Source organism: Acomys minous, assembly GCF_964271855.1.
Source record: "Acomys minous genome assembly, chromosome: 4".
Taxonomy (NCBI): Eukaryota; Metazoa; Chordata; class Mammalia; order Rodentia; family Muridae; genus Acomys; species Acomys minous.
This window is the reverse complement of record NC_140486.1, coordinates 99,988,327-100,010,320: the sequence shown is the minus strand read 5'-3', so window position 1 is coordinate 100,010,320 and position 21,994 is coordinate 99,988,327. Positions and strand designations below refer to the sequence as shown.

Genomic DNA, 21,994 nt, shown 5'->3' with positions numbered 1-21,994 from the left:
TAAGCTGACCCATGCTCTGGTGAGCAATTGTAGCAGGGTGGAGTCTCTTTTCATAAATGTCCTCCAAACCTAGGAATAGCCAGCGTGATGGCTCACACTTGTCATAGTAGCTGGGTGACTGGGCAGAAGGGTTGTTGAAAGTCAAGGTCAACTTGGGCTGCATAGTGAGTTCCAGACTAACCTAGGATTAAACAATGAGAGCGTGTGTGGTGATTTGAGGGAGAACGGGCCCTTCAAATGGTTGAGTGATTGATCCCCAGGTAACGGAACTGTTTGGGAAGGATTAAGAGATGTGGCCATATTGAAGGAGTTATGGCCACATTGGTGGCTTGGAGGAGGTGTGTCACTGGCTGTGGGCTTTGAGGTTTCAAATGCCCGTGCCAAGCCAAGTGTCACTCTTTCCCTGCCTGCTGCCTGCAGGTCAGGATGTGAGTTCTTAGCTGCTCCTCCAGCATCATGCCCATCTGCTCCCCCCAAGCCCCACCCCTCTATTCTTCATGAGCTCAGCAAAGAAATGCTAGGTTTGCAAAAATTCATCTAAGAAATTGAAATGAATCATAGCACAGGAAAGTCGGGCCACTTGAGCTCTGGAGGAGGCATCGCCAGGCTTCCTGCACTTTTAAGTGATCCCTGCTGGCAGGATCCGGTCCTGTGAGCTCTCTACTTCAGTCTGTTCTACCCTGGCTACCAACCCCTCGGACCCTCTCCAGTGTGGGCTGGGCTGTTCCTATACATGCATGCCCCATGTATAGGACACAGGCCAATGCCCTGAGTTCTAAAGACACTGGCCCCCAGCCAGCTTAGGCCAGCTCAAGGTGGTGGACCCTGGGCTCCCCCAACCAGGCCAGCAGCCCTGTCAGGATTTCTAGTTACTCAAAGTCTTACCCTTTCCTCTCAGTTGCTGCATAATGAGCCAGCCTCTCTTACCACCGTGAAGGCTCGGGACAGTCAGAGTATAGGGGTGACCATTGTATGTCCGTCAGTGCAGAGCCCCTTTTTTCACGCTACACTCCCAAGATGTCTTCTGCTCAGCCAGCAGGTTCTGACCACAGATGCACCTGCTCGCTTGCACACTCTCACTTCACGCACCTTCCCACAATCCACCCCTAGGCTAGGCCCGGACTCGCTCTCGGCCTGACCCAGATAAGGACCCTTCTTTTACACTTCTCATTAGTCAACCAGAACTGAAAGTCTGTTTATAGTCATTTACTAAGAAATCTAAGTACATTCATACCAGGAGCGTGAACAAGCCTGGCATGGAGACAGGTGGCTTGCTGGGCATGCGTTCTAGGCCCTAATGAGAAGGCAGAAGAACGGGAGAATGGACAGGCTTGGCAGGCTCAGGTCCTTAAGCCCGCCTGCGCCTGCGAGATGACTCTGGTTTGTGGCCAGCTTCCTCTCCCGGTCCGTGCGGCGCAGCAGCTTTGCTCAATAGCGCCCTCCGGTGGTAAGCTTCTATGTGGCAGCAGATGCCTGCCTCCATGGTAACCTAGACTTGCTTCCGTTTGGCCTCGGGTCCCCAAACCGCAATCGGCCAGGCAGTGTGGTGCCTAGACAGTCCTCATGAACGGAAACAACTTGAAGCCTTCTTACTGACTAACTGGTGTGGGCAGGCACTTATCTGGATTTGAACTTGGTTCTGCCTCTAAGAGCTGTGTGGATTTGACTGAGTCCTTAGTCCCCTGACCCTCATTTTCTGTCTTTCTCACAGGACCACTGTAAAGATCAAGGATTGAAGGCGGGGGGGGGGGGGGGGGGGAAACACAGTGCCTAGTCTGCAGCATTAATTCAGTTGCTGATACAGTCGTGACCGGTTTGAATTGCACACTTCCCAGAGCCTAGTTGCAGCCAGTGGCAATCAGTCTCCCCCTTACCCTGTCCGTGGGAAACCTAGTCTCAGACCTCAGGTGCATATCCAAGGAAGGCTCAGGAAATGGCTATTTCCTACTCCTGGCCTCTGGGGCTCTGTCCCCAGACCCCTTGCAGCATCCCCCTTTCTGCCCAGGCATACCAGTCCAAGGGCACCAGTCCACTGTTCCTCAGGATGAGGACCACCACTGAGGGTAGGGCATTGAGCGGCGCTGCTCCAAAATTGAAGTCCAGCTTCAGAGGAGTGAAGACAGGAGGGGTATGGCTCATGCTGTGAGAAGTGGAGAAACGGCTCAGTGAGGGAGTCGGAGACAACTCAGGGCTCTCGCCTTGGGTGTCTGTCCCCAGGGACAAAGTGAGCAATTGAGAACCCAGTAACAGTGAGATAGCTCTGTAGCGCTCAAGTCAATCACTGCCTTCCTCTAGGAAGAGGTAAAGATTTGGGGTCCCCTCACACTCAGCTTCTCGGCAAAGGCTTCGTGTTGGGGGTGTTGGTAGGCAGTCTGTGAACGTTCCCTATGTCCTGCCTACCCCAAGTCTAGCTTACCTGTGCCGGGTGGGCACCTTGTAGGTGAGCTCTCTGAGGGTTGGGTCACGTGCCAAGTAACTGTTGAGGGTGTCCAGGGAGAAGAGGTGCCACAGGTGCTTGCGGGTGATGCCTTCCGCACTGCCCATGGAGCAGGCATCCAGGATGGAGAGTAAAGGGTACACAGCCACCAGGGAGACGCGGCACAGTTCCTTCGGCTCTCCAGCCCTGCTCTCTGGGAGCATGGGTGTGGGGGAGAGCTGAGCGTTCAGCTCCCCTGTGGGTAGGCACAGAACTCTGGTCAGAAACAGTGGCTGAACTTCAGTCTTGGCAGCCAGGCCTTGTCTAAGACTTTCTATGTGCTGGCCACGGTCCTGTTTTTACACACATTCTGGCATTTTAAAACAAATGCACCACTATTTATTTTCAAACTCATTTCAATGCAGCATAGCTCATAGGCTATAAAAACTACTCTTTAACACACACAATACAATAGGTCTTATATATTCACAGAGAAATGCAACTACCACCACTAATTTTAGAACGTTTCTATTGTTCCCCACCCCCGAACTCAGTACCAACCAGTCAGCATTCCCTACCTGCTCTTCCCCCACTAGTCTATTCTCCAACTCTGTGTGTTTGTGTTTGTGTTTGTGTGTGTGTGTGTGTGTGTGTGTGTGTGTATGTATTTAAATCTATTCTGAGTGTTTCAAGCATAGAATCATTCAGTGCTTGGCCTTTTCTGGCTTCTTTTACTTAGCGTCATGCTTTCTATGCCCATCGATATGGTGGCATATGTTAATACTTTATTCTTTTTTTTTTTTTTTTTTTTTGTGGCCTATAGTCTGTGATCATCTCCTTTTTACTGATGGGGAAGCTGAGGCATATTTAAGTGAGACAACTAGCTAGCACCCCACTGCCACTGAGTGTGTGAGAGTCAGAATCCAATCTCCCTGAGGGAATACTCTTCTGATGCCTGCTCCAGGAACTTTCAGCTGGCACAGGGAAGAGCAACATCTCCATCTCATGAAAGAGAGACCTGAAGCTTGGTTGAGGACTTGCCTTGGATTCCAACACAAGGCAGCACATTTGCTAACTCTCCTGTGTCCACAGCTCAGGGACACATGTATAGATACCACGCGGACAGACACAGTTGCACACATCAGGTCCCGAAGGCACAGTCTACCCTGCCCTCAACTCACTGTGCTAGCTTGTCTTGAACTTAGCATGCTTCCAGCTCTGTAGCTCACAATTTACCTCTTCCTTTTTCCCCTCCCTGGCCCTGAGTCTCTACTAAGTGCCAAGGTACCTTTGTTGGATAGGAGACAGTAGCTAATGGTCCAGGAATGCTCGGAATGGATTTTAGGACAGGCAGTCAGATAGATGGTATCCTGGGAATGAGGCGGCATGGTCCCCTCTGAGCAGCTGAGCTCTAGAGCTTCTGTGGGATGGTGCAGGGGTCATCAGTGGACATCTGGACAGAGGTGTCCCGGCCTCTCATGTCCATCCCCAGATACTCTTCCCCTGGGTCACCACAACACTCCCTGATAGCAGAGAAGCCCAGGGCAAAAAGAACCATGCATCTTGAGGCCATGGGCGTTTGCCACAGTTAAAAAGTGGAAATGCTAGGTTTTCAGCTGTCTTGCCAGACCCATACCATGTACGGGTCAACTCTCCTAAGCATACACAGACAGACAGACAGACAGACAGACAGACAGACAGACAGACACACACACACACACACACACACACACACACACACACCCCTCCCTTGCTCCAAACCCAGCCCAGGCCTCAGTACCACAGGGATCATTGTTGAGGCCCGTGGGCCTGTGCTGCTCCAGGACTAGTCGATAATAGAGGGTGCAGTTGCCGTCATTCAGGAGTTCCAAAGACTTGACTTCCTGGCTGTTCACCAGTATGTTCCCAAAGTCCATCTCCTTTGGCTTGGCCTGAGATCACAGCCAGCTAGCTGCTGGGGGGTGCCCCCAACCCTTAGTCTTCAGAACATCCCCCAGGGAAAGGCGGATCTGAGGCTGTGTGCAAGGATCCATACATTGTCCTCTGTCTTCTTAGGGCTGGGTACCTGGGCCTTTCCCTCCCACCTGGGTCTTGGCCCCACCCCGCAACAGGGCTTCGACTCACATAGAGGCATCCAGAAACTCCCATGCCCACCAGGCGGATCCTGTAGTGTATGGTGGCTTTGGGCTTGGTCTTTTGTGGCTCCTTTCTGGCTTCCCAGACCCACATCCCTACTCGGAACAGGTACTTGGTCTCCTCCAAAGGGCTGAAGATCCACGTCACCGTCTGGGGTCACAGAGATGATTCATTCTTGCATGCATGTGTCCAGGACACCCCCTCCCGTGCTCCTGGCTTGGGGAGGTCCCATTACCAAAGCTTGGCACCACTTCCCATCTGCCTGTTTTTTCACATGCTGAGCACTTTCACACCCATCATACTATCTTGTCTCCAGAAGCTTCTCAATTCTATATCCCCATGACAGGGCAGTGGTGATATTTTCCAGACTCATTTTGGTGGAAACTGGAGCCTCAGAGAAGTGGAGTCACTGGACCAAGGTCAGAAACCTGGTGACAGGCCACTGGGGCAGGAACTCAAGTGGGTTTCTACATCTGTGTGAATTTCCCATCCGTGGGTATTTATGGGTACCACACATTGGTAGTTGCTGCTCTGAGTCTGACCTACCTCAGAATAGGGACAAAGCTGGTTGTTTTAAGTGATAATTTTGGGTCCCCCTTTTGCATTGATCTGGAACCTCTGGGTGTCTCCTTTCTCACCCCTTCCTAAGAGAGTTAGCCGTTTGACCCTTACTCAGCTGATTCAAACTACCTGCCAGGAATCTTGCTGCTTGGGTATCACGAATGCTTACGTTTAGACATGCCCCAGGCCCTGGTATCACTAATGCTGTATTCAGTCCCAATTCTGCACTCTTAGTCTTGTCAGTCTTTTAAACACTCCCCCTCCCCCAAGCCTCAATTTCCTGTATACTGAGGGTGAGGAAGGTGTTACCAAAACCTACTCACAGTCTAGAGGAGGTGACTACAGATTGCTTAGGTAGGTGTACATCATAGGCCATGAGAACCACAGGTAAGAGATTGAAAAAGCGAAAGTGTCAGGTACCCTCTGATCTACCCTTGGCAATGGGGCTCAGACACTCACAATGTTCTCATTAGGATGAATGATGCCCCCCTTGGAGGGGTAGACAGTTAGCATCTTTTGGTGCTGTTCGGAGACTCTCCACTCAAACTCCAGGGGTAGCCGTGAGGGGTTGTGAAAGGTAAAGTTGCTGGTGCTGGAACATCCCACACAGGTAGGCTTGAAGAAGATGCTTTTGAAGGTGTCCAACTTCAGCTGCAATGGCTCCTCTCTGCTCTGAATGCTCACTTCCTGAGCCAGAGGAAGGAAGGGAAGGACAAAGCCGTGGTCCTTTGGCTTTCCCTACATGTCTAGGAAGCAGGGCTGTGCAAATTTTCACCCCTGGGGTTTGGGGGAAGACAGCCAATGCTGTCTTCCAGGCTGGACATTACAGCTTCTCTCTCGAAAGCAGATTAAAAAGAACCTAGAGGGGGCTGGAGAGATGGCTCAGTGGTTTAAGAGCACCACTTGCTCTTCCAGAGGTCCTGAGTTCAACTCCCAGCAACCACATGGTGGTTTACGACCATCTGTCATGTGATGTGATTCCCTCTTCTGGCCTGCGGGTGTGCATGCAGGCAGAACACTGTATACATAATAATAAATAAATCTTTAAAAAGAACCCAGGAGCTGGGCATGGTAGTGCATGCCTTTAATCCCAGCACTCAGGAGGCAGAGGCAAGAAGATCGCTGTGAGTTTGAGGCCAGCCTGGTCTACAAAGAGAGTTCCAGGACAGCCAGGACTACAAGAGAAACCCTGTATGAAAAAACAAACAAACAAGAATCCAGAGCTAGGTGTGGTGGAAACCTCAGCACTAAAGTATGTGAGACAGGAGGATGCCTTGCGTTTAAGACCAGTGTGGTCTACATATAGTGATGCAGCGTCTTTTTGTTGTTGTTGTTTTTCCAATGCAGGGTTTCTCTGTGTAGCTCTGACTGTCCCAAAACTTGCTCTGAAGACCAGGCTGGCCTTGAACTCACAGAGATCTTCCTGCCTCTGCCTTCTGAATGTGCCACTACCGACCCACTGCCTTGTGATACATTGTCTTTAAAATGCAAACAAACCAAGAGAATGTGTCAGTTTTTCGTGGGGGCAGATATGGGTCTACCATTCATCCATGACCCTGGGCTGGCTACAAATGCCCTGCTGCTGCCTGTAGGTATGACTCTGCCACTTTGTCTCCATGGTGAAGCCCAGAGCTTCCCCTCTACCATTCCTTGTTCTAGAGGAATGTCCCCATCGCCATCTCACCATCTACTCTGGCAGGGACCCTAAAAATAATGGTTTTGAAGAAACAAGTGCCAGATTATGGCCTAAGGAGCCAGGTCCTCTATCACTGCCTCCTACCTTGAGATACTGAGGGTAAAAGTTGAATTGCAGGTAGAAAATGTGCTGCCTCCATGAGGTGCCCTTGGGGTATGTGCTGATAAGGAGGACCTGGTGGGCCCCAGGAGCGACGAGGCCACAGGAGGGCTTCAGGGTGATGTCTGAGCTGCTGTTGGGGGCCAGGCTGAAGATCAACAGCATGGAGCCTTTGTTGACCAGAAGTAGGCTCCCATAGGTAGGCTTTCCAGAGGACACCGCTGGGAACATCTGGGAGTTGAGGAGAATAAGAAGGAAAGGGACCCTTCCTCAGATCTTCATCCTTAGGCCTATACTCGGGGCTACTAACGTTTGGACGAAGCTGTCTCCAAGGAGACCCAAGATCTCTGAACAAAGCCCAGCCAGCCGAGAGTTCCTTGGACATAGGGTTATGGCAATCCCAGGCCCCAGGGAAAGTCAGACCTCTAAGGCCTGTTCTCAAGGTCAGACGTGGAGTTGGTTTGTTAGCCGTGTCTTTTAGTTACTCTTCAGAGAATTACTTTTGGTTGTCTTGGTTCAGAAGCCTAGGGTCATTAGTTCTGGACGATTCTCACTTAGGTATCAGAAGGGAGTCAGCCCCAATAGTCCCAGCTCCTAAACACTTCATGGCCATCTTGGATAGGGCCAGAAGTAAGCTAAAAGCTAAACAGGCTACACAGCACAAGGCCTGTAATCACTGGCCTGAGGTCCCGCCCGGTTGCACCAGCAGTTCATGTGAGTTAATAGAGAAGCAACACAGGCTGCCACTAAGCTGTAGAAAGGCATCGCGTCATGCTGGGAGGAGCTGCCAAGGGGCTGAGGGCATCAATGCAGACACCTAAGCATCAGAAGAGCTTTCCTTCAGGAAGGGATAGCCTTGAGATGTGTGTCAAGGCAGCAAAGGCTTGCAGAACACAAGTGCCACTGGTGGAAAAGGCAGGATGGCCCCAAGCCTTTGTCTCAAAGTGGCACCTTCCCAATAACAAAATGACTAGTAAAAAATTGACCGTAAAGATAGACGCTGGGAAGGAAAAGCAGAATTGGATTCTGGGGACTTAGGCCCAGGCCACACACTTTTCAGCTCTGTCGTCCTACGTCCCAGGACAGACAAGACCTCCAAGGACCTATGTAAGAGATCCGGGAATTCTGGCCCTCAGAAGTGACTTGGCTTATGCTTTGGGCTGGCTCAGGCCTAGGGTCAAACCTAGGGCTTGGGAGCCAGCAGGCATTCAGTGGGTGGGGCAATGAAGGGGTTGGGAGAGTGTGGAGGACCAGCTAAAGACTTCCGATGTAGTGGGAAGGGGCTGGTGTTCAATCTGTAGACTGTTCTTATGCTGGGACCATGGTCTAAGGACAAGCTATTCACTGGTCCAGATCCCTAGGGTGGCCAGGAAGGACATGGGGACATATTGTTGAGGCTCTTAGAAAGAGGAACAGGGATGTGCAGGCTCAGGTCCCTTGTCCTGCTCCCACTGTTGTTGGGGCCATGCATACCTCGGGTGCATCCAGGGAATATTGGGGGATGTGGTGCTCTAAGGCAGGGTGATAGCTGTGACCTCGAGCCCGAACCCTCAGACACCAGGATGGGACCACTGTGCAGTCCTCTTCAATATTGCTGTATCTCTGAAGGACCTGAGGGGCCCAGCCCACAAGAAAAGTCAGAGTTCACAGTCTGACCCTAGAAGACAGTCCCCTTGCCCCTCCCTGGTCCTGTGTTATAGGCGTCCTATATTGGGCATAAGAAAGGAAGGTTTGAGGGAGACTGCCAAGGACGGCCACGCACAGCCCCTCCCACCGGAGCCTCTACCTGGCACTCACCCTGCGCCCTCTGCAGGGAGGAGGATGGGGTGAGATGTGAAAACAGCATTCATTCCATAGGAATGAGCTCGGGACAATGCTGGCCAATGGAAATATAACATAAGCTACAGATTCTGACTGAAAATGCGATTTTAAATGTTTCGATTGGCACATTTAAAAAAAATATGAGTTAATTTCAATAATATACTTTATTTAACTCAATAGTTCCAAACTCCAATCATTTATGCCATGCAATCATTATAAAAGCTGTTAATGAGACGTTTTTACATGCTTTTCATATTCAATCTTTGAAATCTGGGCATATTTTATAGTCGCAGAACATTTTCTCTCCTTGGGCCACCCTATTCCAGAAATTTGGTGGTCACGGATGACTGCCTGGTGCCTGCCTGCCTAACGGAACATCACAGGTCTTAGAGCCTGTAATCTGATGTGCTCAGAACTGGCCAGCCAGGAGTTAGCATCATAGTCCTTCCTGCCTCCCATACCCCTGCTGATATATGATAGTAGGAACGTTATCATAAAGGTAAAGACCCTGCTTTGAGGGTCAGGCATAACGGCACACGCCTTGATCAACACAGGGAGTTCCAGACCAGCTGAACCTACACAGTGAGACCTTGTCTCAGAAAAAGAGACAGACAGAAAGGAAAGGAAAGGAAGGAACAAGAAAGGAAAAGACGCTGAGGATGTAGTTTGGTTGGTAGAGTGCTTGCCTAGCGTGTATCAAGGCCTAGGTTTGGTCCCAAACAACAATTTAACTGAGTGTGGCAGCTAGCTCATATCTGCAATTTCAGGCATGAAGACCAGGCATTCAAGGTTGTCCTTGGCTATACAGCAAATTCAAGGCCAGCCTGCACTAGACAAGATCTTCTCTACAAACAAAACAAAAGAAAACAAAACAAAACCACTCCAAAATCATGCTCTGAGCAAGTTGTGAGTCTACATCTGTAAGCCCAAAATTGAGAGGCTGGGGCAGAAAGATTGCAAGGAGTTGAGGCCTGTCCTGGTTATACAGAAATCCTGTCTTTAAAAAAACACCCCCAAAACAAAAAACAAACAAAAAAACAACAACATAAAGTAAAAACCACAAAATAAAAGCAATGCTTTTTGCTTTGGAATACCTCCTTCAAAGACTAGAATCCAGGGACCCCATCTGAGACCCCAAGAGATCTCCTCCCTAGGCACTAAGTCCTTCCAAAATCCATGATATCAGCTGGGTTCTTTCCTGGAGGGAGGGGAAGGAAGGGAGACCCACACAGAAGTGATTCAGGAAAGCCAAGTCAGGCCCTGGGAGAATCAAACCAGTAGAGGGCACTGTCCAGCCAAGGACAAACAGGAGCCGTCTGCCTGGAGCGCATGGGCCCTGTAGCCACAGGTCTCCCTTGTGACCAGACTCTACCCTTCGGGTTCCAGGGAGGGACCTAGTTCCCCCACTTGTTTGGGTTGTATGCACACACCTTATAAGACGCGAAGGCTTCGAGCTCCACAGCATAGAGGCAATTGGGAGAGGGTGGCTGGAAGTGCAGGCGCAGGGCGATGGACTTGAGTGGGGGCACGTCACTAGTGTCTGGGGTCACCCAGAAAGGGCAGCCAGATCTTCGAGTCCAGATCACGGTGATCTTGCCCTTGGTGTGGTTCCTCAGGCACAAGGGAAGAGGGTTGGGGGCCTCAGGCCCAGGACAAGCACCAAAGTCCACATCAATAGGCTCTACACTGACGGGCGGGGGAAAGATGGCCAGGTCCCTAGTGCCATCACAAAAGTACTCCGCCATGGGGGGGACATAGGGGTACTTTGGGGCTGGCAAGTTCTCCAGATTCTGCAGAGGGAGAGACTGGGACAGGGTTCAAATGTCATTCCTCTTGCTTCTGACTTTCTCCTGCTCCCTCCTTTCCAAAAAAGACAGCAAGTGCTCCATGTAGGGCCATCCCCAGCTCCAGTGGTGTAGGACAGAGGCCTATTCAATGAGTGCTAGGGGAGGGACTGGGAACCTGGAGAGGGCAGACCTGCCTCTGTCGGCAGGGGGTGGGGGGATGGGGGGTGGGGGATATGGGGATTTCGGGGGGGGGGGGCTGGAATGTCTGGCATCCCACATACCTCAACGGGCAACATTAGGGCCCCATCCTTATCCCTTTCTAGCTTTTTCTCCTCCAGCATGGCAGCCAGGATGTCAGGAGGGTAGAGTGTCAAGCCCCGAGCCAGGTGTGTTCGGTACCAGGCAAGGTGCTGAGGCCTCAGGATGGCTGGCTTGGTGTTGTCTGAGTGGCAAGTCCCAATCAGGTCCAGAAACAGTGGGTCCTGTGACATTTGTCCGTTGCGAGACAGATCACGGGGTAGGTGGTGGGGCAAGGGGACTTGGGGGTTGGGCAGAGGATAGCAGGGGACAGAGGCTGAAGGGTGGCAGGTTGGGGGAGCATCCTGAGAGCTGCCTGCTAGTTGAGGAGATAGTGGGATTCCTGGGCAAGTCAAGAGGAGAACAGGCCAGGCTTGGAGATAGGCTGCTCAGCTATTACCTGCCCTTCCCCCACTTGCCATGGCTCCTGGGCATTGTCCTGATGGTCAGTGCCAATCAGGAGCCTATCAGCATTTAGCTCTACCCACGGGTGGAAAGGCAGAAACCACGTTTGTTCTGTCCTTTCACTCCAAGGCCTCCCAGAGCTCATGCCGCACTTGTGAGAATTGGGCAAGGAACCCCTTATCCAGGTACAGGGGCTAAACCCAGAGCCCAGTGCATGAGGGATCCTAGGGGTACATTTCAGCCTCAACTTTGTCATCATGTCCAGGGCTGGGTTTGGGTTCCAGCTTCAGAGGTCTTCCCTCCACCCCACCCCCACCCACGCTTTGTCAGGTGATGCCTAAAGCTCCCCCTTCCCAGCCCACGGACAGTAATGGCAGCAGCAACAGCAGAAGCAGTAGAGCCCATGGCCTGGCTCGAGAGTAGTCAAGGTGAATGAACTTGGCACACCCACCTGGACCAGTGAGCTTTCATGCACCCCTGGTCATGCTCTGCCTCTAGAGCCATGGTAGAGGTTCTAAAGGGGGAGATGACCCAACCAGATAGCCTTAGGTGTTCTGAAAAGAGGGGAGTGCCCAATAGGTCTTACCTTCATCTCTGAGTCTCATGGCCTCTCACCGGAATGAGAACATGCCCCGCCCCCCTCAACCCTGGTCCCTTCTCCATCCCTCACCTGGTGATGGACGAGACAAGCCACCCTCCGGAAGCAGATGATAGGGTGAGTGGGCTGGTAGGCACAGTGCAGGGTCATACGGGCCTTGCCTGCCAGGGTTCCAAAGGCAGGCTGGATGCTGAAGACACTCTCCTGGCAGTCAATGTCAAACTGGAAGTGAGCCATGCAGTCCGACTTGTTCTCAATCCACAGAGTCTGTTCTGGGTGTTCCCCGAGCTTGACCCAGCTGAAGTCGATGCAGGAGTGCTGCAGGACTACCTCAGGACCTAGGAAGAGGAGATGGGTCCTTGTGAGAGGGCCCTGCCCTGTGGGTGGGCTGGGTGCCGGCTTCAAAAAAATATCTCATATGAGGTCCCACTGCTTGGATGGAGTGCTCCCTAGAGGCAGACGGCTAGGATGGATAAGGCCCAGGGACCCTGCAAAGTTCTCAAGAGTTTTATCATTGCTGTATGGAAAGATGGGATGGCTAGGTATCTACAATGCTTCCCCACACGGCCACCAGGGGACAGCAGACACCCAGGCCCAGGGACCAGGAAGTTTTCTCTGGAGCTGACTCCAGAACTCAAGGGAATGACTCTTAGCGTTCTGTGGAGTGCGGCCTCCCGGGAGGACCATTACCTCTACAGAAGCCAATGACTTGGAGCAGAGTTTGGGAGGTGCAACCAGAAGACACGATGGAGAAGTAGTCTATGACTCTGCTATCCAAGGTCTTGGGGTGGAAGAACACTGAGAGGCATTTCTTCTCTCCTGGGGACACGGTACCTTGGCTCACGGAGCACGAGAAGGCATGGTCTTTGTTCAGCATGTGTCCAGACAATTCAATCTTAAAGGGGATGTTAACCTGTAGGGCCAGGGATCCAGGGAAAGAAAGGTGCTAGTCTTGGTGCTAGATTTGGGTGGTCTGTGCATCACACCCAGGAAGCTACATGGTGAGGATCAGGGTATCCAGTCTGGCCAGTGTGAATGTCAGGTAACACTAGGGGAAAGGGCCCAAGCTGTGTGTCCCATCTCAAGGCAGATCCTGTCACTCAGCTATTGACACATGTGTGCCCTGTGCTTGTATCAAGAGACACTAGCATGCCGAGGCTTTGGGTCTGGGGGTGGAGAGGAAGGAGGGTAGGCTGTAAGCATAGCTAGTCTCGGGGGTCCCTGAGCCCCGCCTCTTCCCTCTTGCCGCGATCCCTTCCCAGTGCTTGCACACCACAGATGGGTTATACAGCCTGATTTGCCGCTCTGCGGTGCAGCCCACGGAGACGGAGCCGAAGTGTAACACCTTCTGGAAGTTCTTCAGATCCTGATCCTCTGGCTGCTTGTGCTTTATGCTGACCTGCAGCTCTGCACTTATAGCTGGGACAGAAATAAGGGATGTCTTGAGGAGAGCCTATCAGGGCCTCTATAGCCCCAGCTGAACAGCCCCTACAAATGATGTGTCATGTGTCCCCCACTGCGCCCCCCCCCCCCGCCCCGGAGGGATAGTCTGAGACTTAATAGAAGATAAAGCCTAAGGCAGGTAGAAGGCCAAGAGGCTGGTTGGGACCTGTGGGGGCACACTGAGGTTTAAAACGGAGGGAGGGCTGCCAAGGGCCTCTGGTGGGCAGGCAGGAAGGCGGGCCTACCTATAGCCAGTATCTGGATGCTCTTCTTCTGCTTGCTGCCCTTCCCGTACCAGCACAGTGCCTCCACTTCATGGATGACGTGGGGTGTGAGGGTCTCAAAGGTCACTTTGATCTTACAACCCATGCCTGGCTCCAGAAACCCCGTAGTGGGAAGTATCTGGAATGGGTTTGAGACTTCCCAGGTGAAGAAGGTGGGCAGGTCCCTAAGAGTGAGGTGGTAAGGTCAGGTCCTGGGGTTCTGCTGGCACAAACCTGTCTCCCCCTACTCCCTACAGCTCTCTTCCCAGGGGCTGCTATTTCCATTGGAGGGCCTTCTTACCCAACATTGTTCAGACAGAACCAAGTCTCCATTGTGTCCCCAATGGCACACATAGGCATTTGCAAGGATGATGGGTGGCAGACTAGCTTGTGGCAAGGCACAGTGGCCTTCAAGGGCACATGGAACACCTTCTCTTCACTCTCAAAACACAGCTTGTCCGTGTATTCCTTCTGCAGGACAAGAGGTAGAGGAAGAGGCAGTTACTAGCAAGTGGTACCCAGATAATACTCGGGGAGCATACACCCCACCCCTGCCAAGCCATCCCTTGAATAAGTCCCTGGCAGGTGGGTTGGGATGTGGCCCACCATGTCAGCACTTCCTCAACACTTATATTTTCTTGGCCTCTGAGAAGAGGGCCACCTTTTTGGAGAAACAAGGAATTCAGATGCAATAGCATACCCCAGTAACTGCAGCTATTCAGGAAGCTGAGGCAGGAGGATTGCTTGAGCCTAGAGGTTCCAGGATCATCTGGGCAACATAGTGAGACTATGGCTCAACATAATGAGCCTCAAGACAAAAGGTTTCACAAAACATTCTGAGGAAGCTTGCAGGGAGTAAGTGCCTAATAAATCTAGAATTTTCTGGTGATAATTACAGCCTTTCTGACTTCATACCCAATAGGGAACACCCTCTCTATTGAACAAGATCAAGGTCTGAGCCCCTTTTGGCCTCTTCTCAAGCTGTAGATTTGTTTGTTTGTTCATTTGGTTGGTTGACTTTTTTTTTTTTTAATAGACAGGATCTCACTTTGTAGCACTGCCTGGCTTGAATTTACTACGTAGACCAGGATGGCCTTAAACTCAGAGAGATCCACCTCCTCTGCTCCCCAAATGCAGAAGGTACAGGTGTGTGTGTAGAAAGCCCTGCTGCTCAGACAATCCCCTTATCCCGAGGTCTCTGTCCTCCAGCCCTTCCCCACACCGTATTGCTCTCTGACACACCTTACCTCCTCTAGGGGTCGGAATGTGATGGGGAGTGTGAACATTATGCCTGGGCTCAGGAAGATGGGCTGTGGGGTGATAGTGAAGAAGAACTTGGTCTTGGGAGGCCTGTGGAGAAGAGCCGGGTGAGGAACATATCAGAGGTGGGCTCAGAGGAAGCTGGAAGACTAAGGAATCTCAATGAGAGGCCAGACTGCAAGGGGACCTATGCCCTTCCTGCTTCTCTTCATTTTATTTATTTATTGAGACCTGGTCTCATGTAGCCCAGGCTGGTCTTGATATTTAGCCAAAGGTGACCTTTGTTTTCGGATCTGTATCTACCTCCTGAGTGCTGGAGTGACAGGCATGTTCCACCATATCCAGTTTCTGCAGTGTTAGAGATCAAATCCAGGCTTTGTACATGGTAGGCAGTCTACCAAATAGGCTATTCCTCATACATACTCCACTCCTGTACACACACACACACACACACACACACACACACACACACACACACACACACGGGTATATGTGTATTGAGCTGATTTTAAGTTTTTATGAAAGCTCAAAGGGACAAGAACATCAGGTAATCCTGAGAAGATGGAGGGTTTACATGACCAGATATCAAGGTTACTATAAATTCTACTAAGCAAGCCCATGATTACACTAGTAGAACAGATGCACAGAGCAGACTCCATCCATAGATTTACACTGTTTGACAGCCAGAATTTGTCAGTGGTTGGCAGACCATCAGCTGGAGTGCATCAGCTTCAATAAATGGGGGCACTGAGAAAACTGTACATTCAGTTGAGGAAATACACCATCAAGCCGTTCACAAAAGGCAACTCCACATACGTAAGAGAACAATTAAGAAATCTCTTTAGAAAAGTAGGTGGTGCACACTTGCAATCCCAGCACTCAGGAAGGCAGAGGCAGGCGAATCTCAGTGAGTTCGAGGACAGTCTGGTCTACACAGTGAGTCCAGGACAGTCAAGGATACACAGAGAAACCCTGTCTCGAAAAAACAAAAACAAACAAACAAAAAAGCAGGGGGCCACCTTCATGACCCAGAGTATATACAGAAAGACAAATTGAGGTTTTGTTTGTTTATTTTTTTTTAAGGATTAAGAGTTCATAATGTAAATGAAACTATATCATTTAAGGATGCCAACACAGGCTGGAGAGATGGCTCAGTGGTTAAGAGCACCACCTGCTCTTCCAGAGGTCCTGAGTTCAATTCCCAGCAACCACATGGTGCCTCACAACCACCTATGATGTGATCTGATGCCCTCTTCTGCAGATAAAGCACTCATATACACTAAGTAAATAAATAAATCTTAATTTAAAAAAAAGGATGCCAACACACATGGCAAATCCGTTTGGGAAAAGCAAGGAAGTCCTTAGAACCAGAGGCAGCAAAGTAGGCAGGTCCCATAATGTGGACATCAGCCAGTCATTATTTCTAGGATTCTTCATAATGCACATGTTTTGAATGTTCCTCTGACTTGGTGACCTTTCAAAGGTCGTTTTGTTTTCTATTTGAGGAGAACCCACTTTGGGAGCTTAGGGGCTCAGGCATCAAGTCCCTGCTCCCTCGTTCTGGTACCTGTACTTTATCTTCTGGGTTTTCAAGGAGAGATTTTTCAGAACCAAGTTCTTTGTGGTCTCCTTCCCCAGATCCCAGACTTTCCACTGCAACTCCTCAGTGAACTCGATGCCCGAGATCACCCTCTTCTTCATGTCATTCTGCTTCCTCGTGATGCAAATCTTCCTGTTCAGGGGATCTATGGGCTGTTTTGGTAGCAGGAAAGAGGGAAGAAGACCAGTTGGCAGGAATAGGAGGCTGAGACTCAGAAAACATGGTGCTCTGCCATCTCCATCCGCATCTAGCACTTGAGGGATGGTGAAGGAAGGATAAACTGGACACTTCATCCTGCCATGGCTATTGCCATGAACACTCAAATCATTGCTGTTTTATCTCTGACCAATTATTGCTTGTCTGTTATATAACACAAGATGCAGTCATCCACTCAGCAAATATTTGTTGACTACCATGTGCCAGGCACCATGTGAGATGCTTGGGCTATCATGGTGAAAAAGACATACAAATCCCTTCTCTCTGGTGATTACACCCTCAGTTTCAATATTTACTAAGAGCATTGGGTGGCCAACATGCTATTTTCTTTCCCTGATTGCCCATGGATGAAAAGTGGCACAAATAGGGGAGTTAATCAATTATCAAAATCAGTTGGTGCATCAGTCAGGATCTACAGGAAATAAAAAGGCATCCTAGTGCTCAGTTGGGAGGGGGCAGGGGGTTCAAATTCAGTAGGTGGGGTGCTTACTGGGTGAACATGAGGACTCGAGTTCACATCTCCAGTACCCCTGTAAACATTGGTTGCAGAGGCATGTGCAGCTAACCCTGGCAGGCTGGGGAGTTGGAGACAGGCAGAATGCAGGGGCTTTCTAGACAGCCAGGCTAGCATAAATGACAAGCCCTGGTTCAGTGAGAGTCTCTCAAAATATAAAGTGGAGACCGAGAGGGAAAGACACGTAACATCAACCTCTGCTGGCTTCTACACATGCCCATATAGACAAGTACACACACACACACCTAGTACAATACACCATCAAGGACAGTGAAACAACCACAGGTTATCAACATTAAGAAATGGTCAGAGGTCGGGCGGTGGTGGTGCATGCCTTTAATCCCAGCACTCGGGAGGCAGAGGCAGGTAGATTGCTGTGAGATTGAGGACAGCCTGGTCTACAAAGTGAGTCCAGGACAGCCAAGGCGATGCAGAGAAAACAAAACAAAACAAAAACAAAAACAAAAACAAAAAAACAAAAAAAGAAATGCTCAGCAGCATTGGAGAGAAAGCTCAAGAGTTAATAGGCCTTGCTGCTCATGCAGAGGGCCGAGTCAGTCCCCAGAACCCACCTGCACTCAAGTCTTCCCAAGTCTCCATTTGGGGGGTGGGTGAATGCTGGGGTGTATGTAGGAAAGCCAGACCCTCAGATGCTCACCCGGGTAGTGACGCTGCTACTTGCTGGTGTGCTGGCACTCGGGCATGACCCATCATTCATGGTACTCACAGCGTAGTTTCCACTGTCCCTGGCCCTCAGAGGGTGGCCTGGGCTTGCTTGGGTGAGTATCTAGCCAGAAATTCCTACCAGATGCACATGTGAATCTGAGCTGGGAGAGGAGCAGAGGAGGACTGAAAAAGAGAGAGAGAGAGAGAGAGTTGATGGAGGAGACTTACCGTAGCTGAGGTGGAGAGGAGGTACGCTCTTTATTTTGACAAGTGCTGTGAGGTGGTACCATTAAAAATGAGACTGAATACAAGGTCTGGAGCTTTTCTCAGCATCCTAAAGTACCATTCAAGGAACCACAAGAGAAACGGTTTTAGAACAAGGCTTGTGCAGCCATGCTTTTCCATGGCCACACATGACATAACCCAGTGTTTTGGTTTGCTTTCTATTGCTGCAATTAGACACCATGACCAAAAGCAACTTGGAAGAGCAAAGGGTTCCTCTTATCTTAAAACTCTCAGGAAAGTCAGGGCAGGAAATCAAGGCAGGAACCTGGAGGCAGGAACAGTAGAGGAACACTTACTAGCTTGCTCTCCATGGTTTGCTTAGCTTGCTATTTTGTTTGTTTGTTTGTTTATACATAGTCTCACTATGTAGCTCTGGCTAGCCAGGAATTTGTTATGTAGACCAGGCTGGATTTGAACTCTCAAGAGATCCACCTGCCTCTGCCTTCCAAGTGCTATGGTTAAAAGAGGGCACCACCAACCCAGCAGTGTATCTTATTTTGTAAGGTGTGTGTGTGTGTGTGTGTGTGTGTGTGTGTGTGTGTGTGTGTGTGACATGCATGTGGGTACTTACTGGTAGAAACCAGAAGGCAGAAGCGGGTATCTAATCTCTTGGGTCTTGTGCTACAGGCAGTTGTGAGCCATTACGTGTGTTGAGAACGGAACTCTTAACAACTGAACCATCTCTCCAGCCCAGCACATCTCAGACTCACAGTTTATCTCAATTCAGACTGCCCAAATTTCAATTGCTCAGTAGTTACACTCAGCTAGCGGCTACCACACTGGACAGCAAAGCTGGAATACTTAATTTGAACATCTTTCTATATTTCATGGTGTTTAGTACCCTTTTCGCTTCTTTAAATGACATTATCAATATCTAAAATAGTATCTGTTTGGTCTGGCCATCTACAGAGAACTGAGGTGCCAGACAGTACTGAAAGGGGTTCAACAGGTATTTTAATCCCTACAACTGTTTATGACCTGTGACTTGCCTCCCACCACCACCCAACCTTCCCCACCCCCACCCCTCACTCAAGGTTTCTCTGTGTAACCCTGGCTGTCCTGGAACTAGTTCTGTATACCAGGACTCAGAGATCCACCCGCCTCTGTCTCCTTAGTGCTGGGATTAAAGGTCTGCCCACCGCTGCCTGGCTGTGACTTGCCTTTTATTTAACCTAAAAATGTCCCTTTTCAAGTTGGTGGTTTGAGCTCCTCAAGTTCTATGTAACAACCTCATGATCACCTTCCAGCGTTTACACTGTCCTGCCGAGAGTCTCAGTGTCTCTCCAGCAACCAGAGTCTCCAGCAATCCTCTGTGGACTCATTTCTTCCTAGAGGGCTCTCCAACCACTGGAGGGAACCAGCTCGGACTTCTGCCTCCATCTCATCCGTTCACTCACAGAGCATTTCTGAACACCCACTACACGCAGGCACTCTGTGTATTGAGCGTTACACAGCTACACACGGGACAAAACGAGTAAGGTTCCTACCTCCAAATGTAAAGTGAGCGATCAGACGAAACTCAAGGAATTCAAGTTGGGGATGGAGAGGAGAGCTGCTACTTTTTTGTTGGATAGCTTTGCAGTCCTGGCCCCCAATCCCTGATACAGGGGATTGAACACACAGTTCCTGTATTAAACAGACAGTTCCTGCCGCACCGCTCTGAAAAAGTTCCCACTCCACACACCAATCTATCTCTGAAAGGCCAGAGAAGAAATGAAATAGGGCAGAAAAGTGGTCCAGCCTGGGCTTACGGTGGTGAGCACGCAGCCTATTCGGGGACAAATGAGGTCATTTCCAACATTTCTCTGTGAAAAGCCGGTGCGGTTGTGGGGTTTTTGTTGGTTTGCTTTTTGGTTATGTTTAAGCCAATTTTCTAGTTTCAAGGGGAAGAGAAGATTTCACCAGCTTCTTTTATTTGCCCAACTTCCGATCTTAAAGTTTTCCAAAATGACAGGTGGAAAACCGGGGGTTGTGGTGGTGGTTGGGTTGTTGCCAAGTAGAGTTGAGGAAGAAACAGGTAAAACGAAGGGAACAAATATACTTAGGAGGCTTGTCCGTGTCTCCCGGCTCCCGCGTCTAAGTAATCTTGCACAGGACGAAAGGCCCGCCGCGACTTCCTGGGGGAAGGGGTCGCAGTTCAGATACCTTCCTTAACAGTTGTGAGTTCCGAACGTTGGAGCCCACACAGCCGCCATGCAGACGTCTCCATAGATACGGGACGACGCGTGGGACACAGCGTCTCTTGATGTCCCAGGGCAACGACGACGGCAACCTCAAAGAGCCAAAGTTCAGAGAAAGCAAATGAGTCCTTTTTTTTTTTTCTTTTGTTTTCTTTCCTTTTCATTTCATTTTTCCTTTTCCTTTATTTTCTCTTTTCTCTTCTCTCCTCTTTCCTTTTATTTTTCTCCTCTTTTTTTTCTTTTCTTTTCTGTTTTTTTGGTGCTGAACATTAATTAAGGCTTTGAGCATCGGGAAGTTAGACGCCCCGCCCCGCCCCCCGCGCGTCCCCTCCCCCCCACCCCACCCCCAGCCAGTGCTGGCCAAGTTTAATCTCCCTGCTGTTCAGTCTTGACTCCAAGACTTTCCCTGCTGCTGTAGCAACGGTGGTCTTCTTCCAATCCGGACAAGATAAACACAGCTCCCCCAATTTTCAGGGTGTCCTGGCAGCCATTACGTTAGCTGACAACTATATTCATAGACTACTGTTGGGTTCAATATGTGATTGGGAGTCGTTCCTGATCTCTTGGGGTAGACACTGATCTGGCCTCAGGGCCCATTCTCAATGATCACAGCGGTCCCGTTGAAAACAGCCCCTGGCTATTTCTTAATGCACAGGATTTACACATGAGTTCCTTCTGCCGGTGAAAGGTATCTTTGGCATTTTCTTCCAGGTGTCTTCTGGTCCAAGACCAGGGTAAATTAACTCATTTGAAGAGAGACAAAAGTTAATCTATGAGGAAATTCTTACATATAATAGGGATTTTTTGGGGGGGGGAAGCTCAATTGTCTGTGCTTTGATGCGCACGCTGTGAGGAAGGTCTCACTGGGTAGACAAAGTGGAGAATTTCAAAGTTCAGTCTTTGGTAATTAAAGAGTTTTACTGCCTGAGCAGTGAACCCATTTCTTCTCAGGATGAAGGGGGGTGTTGTATGGTTATTGAGGGAGAGCTGAGAGATGTGGGGGCAAACCCAGAAAATAAACTAGCAGTTTGGAGGATTGGGGTTCACTTATGTAAGGAGGAAGATGGACTGAAGTGACAAAGTGACCTGAGTTAGCTTGGGAGATCACATGACCAGAGGAGGGCAAGGCCAGGACTGCTGGAAGGGAAGGCCAGGAGGTCAGTTAAGTCATGCCAGCCTGATTAAGGCTGGAATTCTACTGGGATTAAGGAATGTGGAACTCAGTCCGGGTTTCACTGGTTTTAATGGGATTCTCAGAATTGGAAACCTGTACTTTGGACATGATGGTGTTTATACTGTTTGGAGTTCCTATAATGATTTCTTTTTTGTTTTCTTCAAGTTCTTTTTTAATCAGCCAGAATCCGCTGGACCTTCTGGACAAAAATGAGGGGGGAGGCTTTTCATACTTATGCCAAAAAGAGATTGAAAGCGCTGACACTTGAAGCAAGATTTGGTAGAGGTCTAAGGGATTCCAATAATTAAAAACTGATGATAAAGAAGACAGACTTTTTCTGAGCCACGCATCAGAACTTCTTCCCAGACCTCTTCTGTTTGTATCTTGGTGAATTCTGGGCTGAGACAATGGAAGGACACAGTTTCTTTTGTCATCAAGCCCTGTGGCCTGTGTTTCTTTGGAATTTTAACTCCTCCTGGAAGCTCTGAGGAGTGGTCTCAATTGATGTGGGCCTCCCAAGGATAGGCTCCTGCCTGGACTTAGCCCAGGAGCATGAAAATGCTAGGAAGGTATGGCT

General features: G+C 49.9%; 1 protein-coding gene across 6 annotated transcripts in view; it reads right to left on the bottom strand.

Moving 5' to 3' along the window:
- Positions 1–20,410, bottom strand: part of CFAP65 (cilia and flagella associated protein 65) — a 30,427-nt gene extending 10,017 nt beyond the window's left edge. Inside the window, exons 1-19 of one of the 6 annotated variants that reach the window (XR_014778510.1) lie at positions 19,551–20,410; positions 17,771–17,961; positions 16,350–16,534; positions 14,770–14,872; positions 13,824–13,993; positions 13,505–13,707; positions 13,090–13,235; positions 12,507–12,729; positions 11,889–12,154; positions 10,798–10,998; positions 10,160–10,534; positions 8,382–8,519; positions 6,894–7,139; positions 5,573–5,800; positions 4,541–4,702; positions 4,197–4,347; positions 3,705–3,836; positions 2,417–2,672; positions 2,012–2,140 (exon numbers count right to left, since the gene is read on the bottom strand). Coding sequence is in view for 5 of the 6 variants with exons in the window: in XM_084778454.1 (XP_084634580.1) it covers positions 2,012–2,140; positions 2,417–2,672; positions 3,705–3,836; positions 4,197–4,347; positions 4,541–4,702; positions 5,573–5,800; positions 6,894–7,139; positions 8,382–8,519; positions 10,160–10,534; positions 10,798–10,998; positions 11,889–12,154; positions 12,507–12,729; positions 13,090–13,235; positions 13,505–13,707; positions 13,824–13,993; positions 14,770–14,872; positions 16,350–16,534; positions 17,771–17,830 (3,374 nt within the window). In the remaining variant the exon portion in view is untranslated. Of the gene's footprint in view, positions 1–2,011; positions 2,141–2,416; positions 2,673–3,704; positions 3,837–4,196; positions 4,348–4,540; positions 4,703–5,572; positions 5,801–6,893; positions 7,140–8,381; positions 8,520–10,159; positions 10,535–10,797; positions 10,999–11,888; positions 12,155–12,506; positions 12,730–13,089; positions 13,236–13,504; positions 13,708–13,823; positions 13,994–14,769; positions 14,873–16,349; positions 16,535–17,770; positions 17,962–19,303; positions 19,522–19,550 lie in introns of those variants that run through there. The other 5 variants (XM_084778457.1, XM_084778454.1, XM_084778456.1 and 2 more) reach the window with 5 other exon arrangements.
- Positions 20,411–21,994: the final 1,584 nt, after the last annotated feature.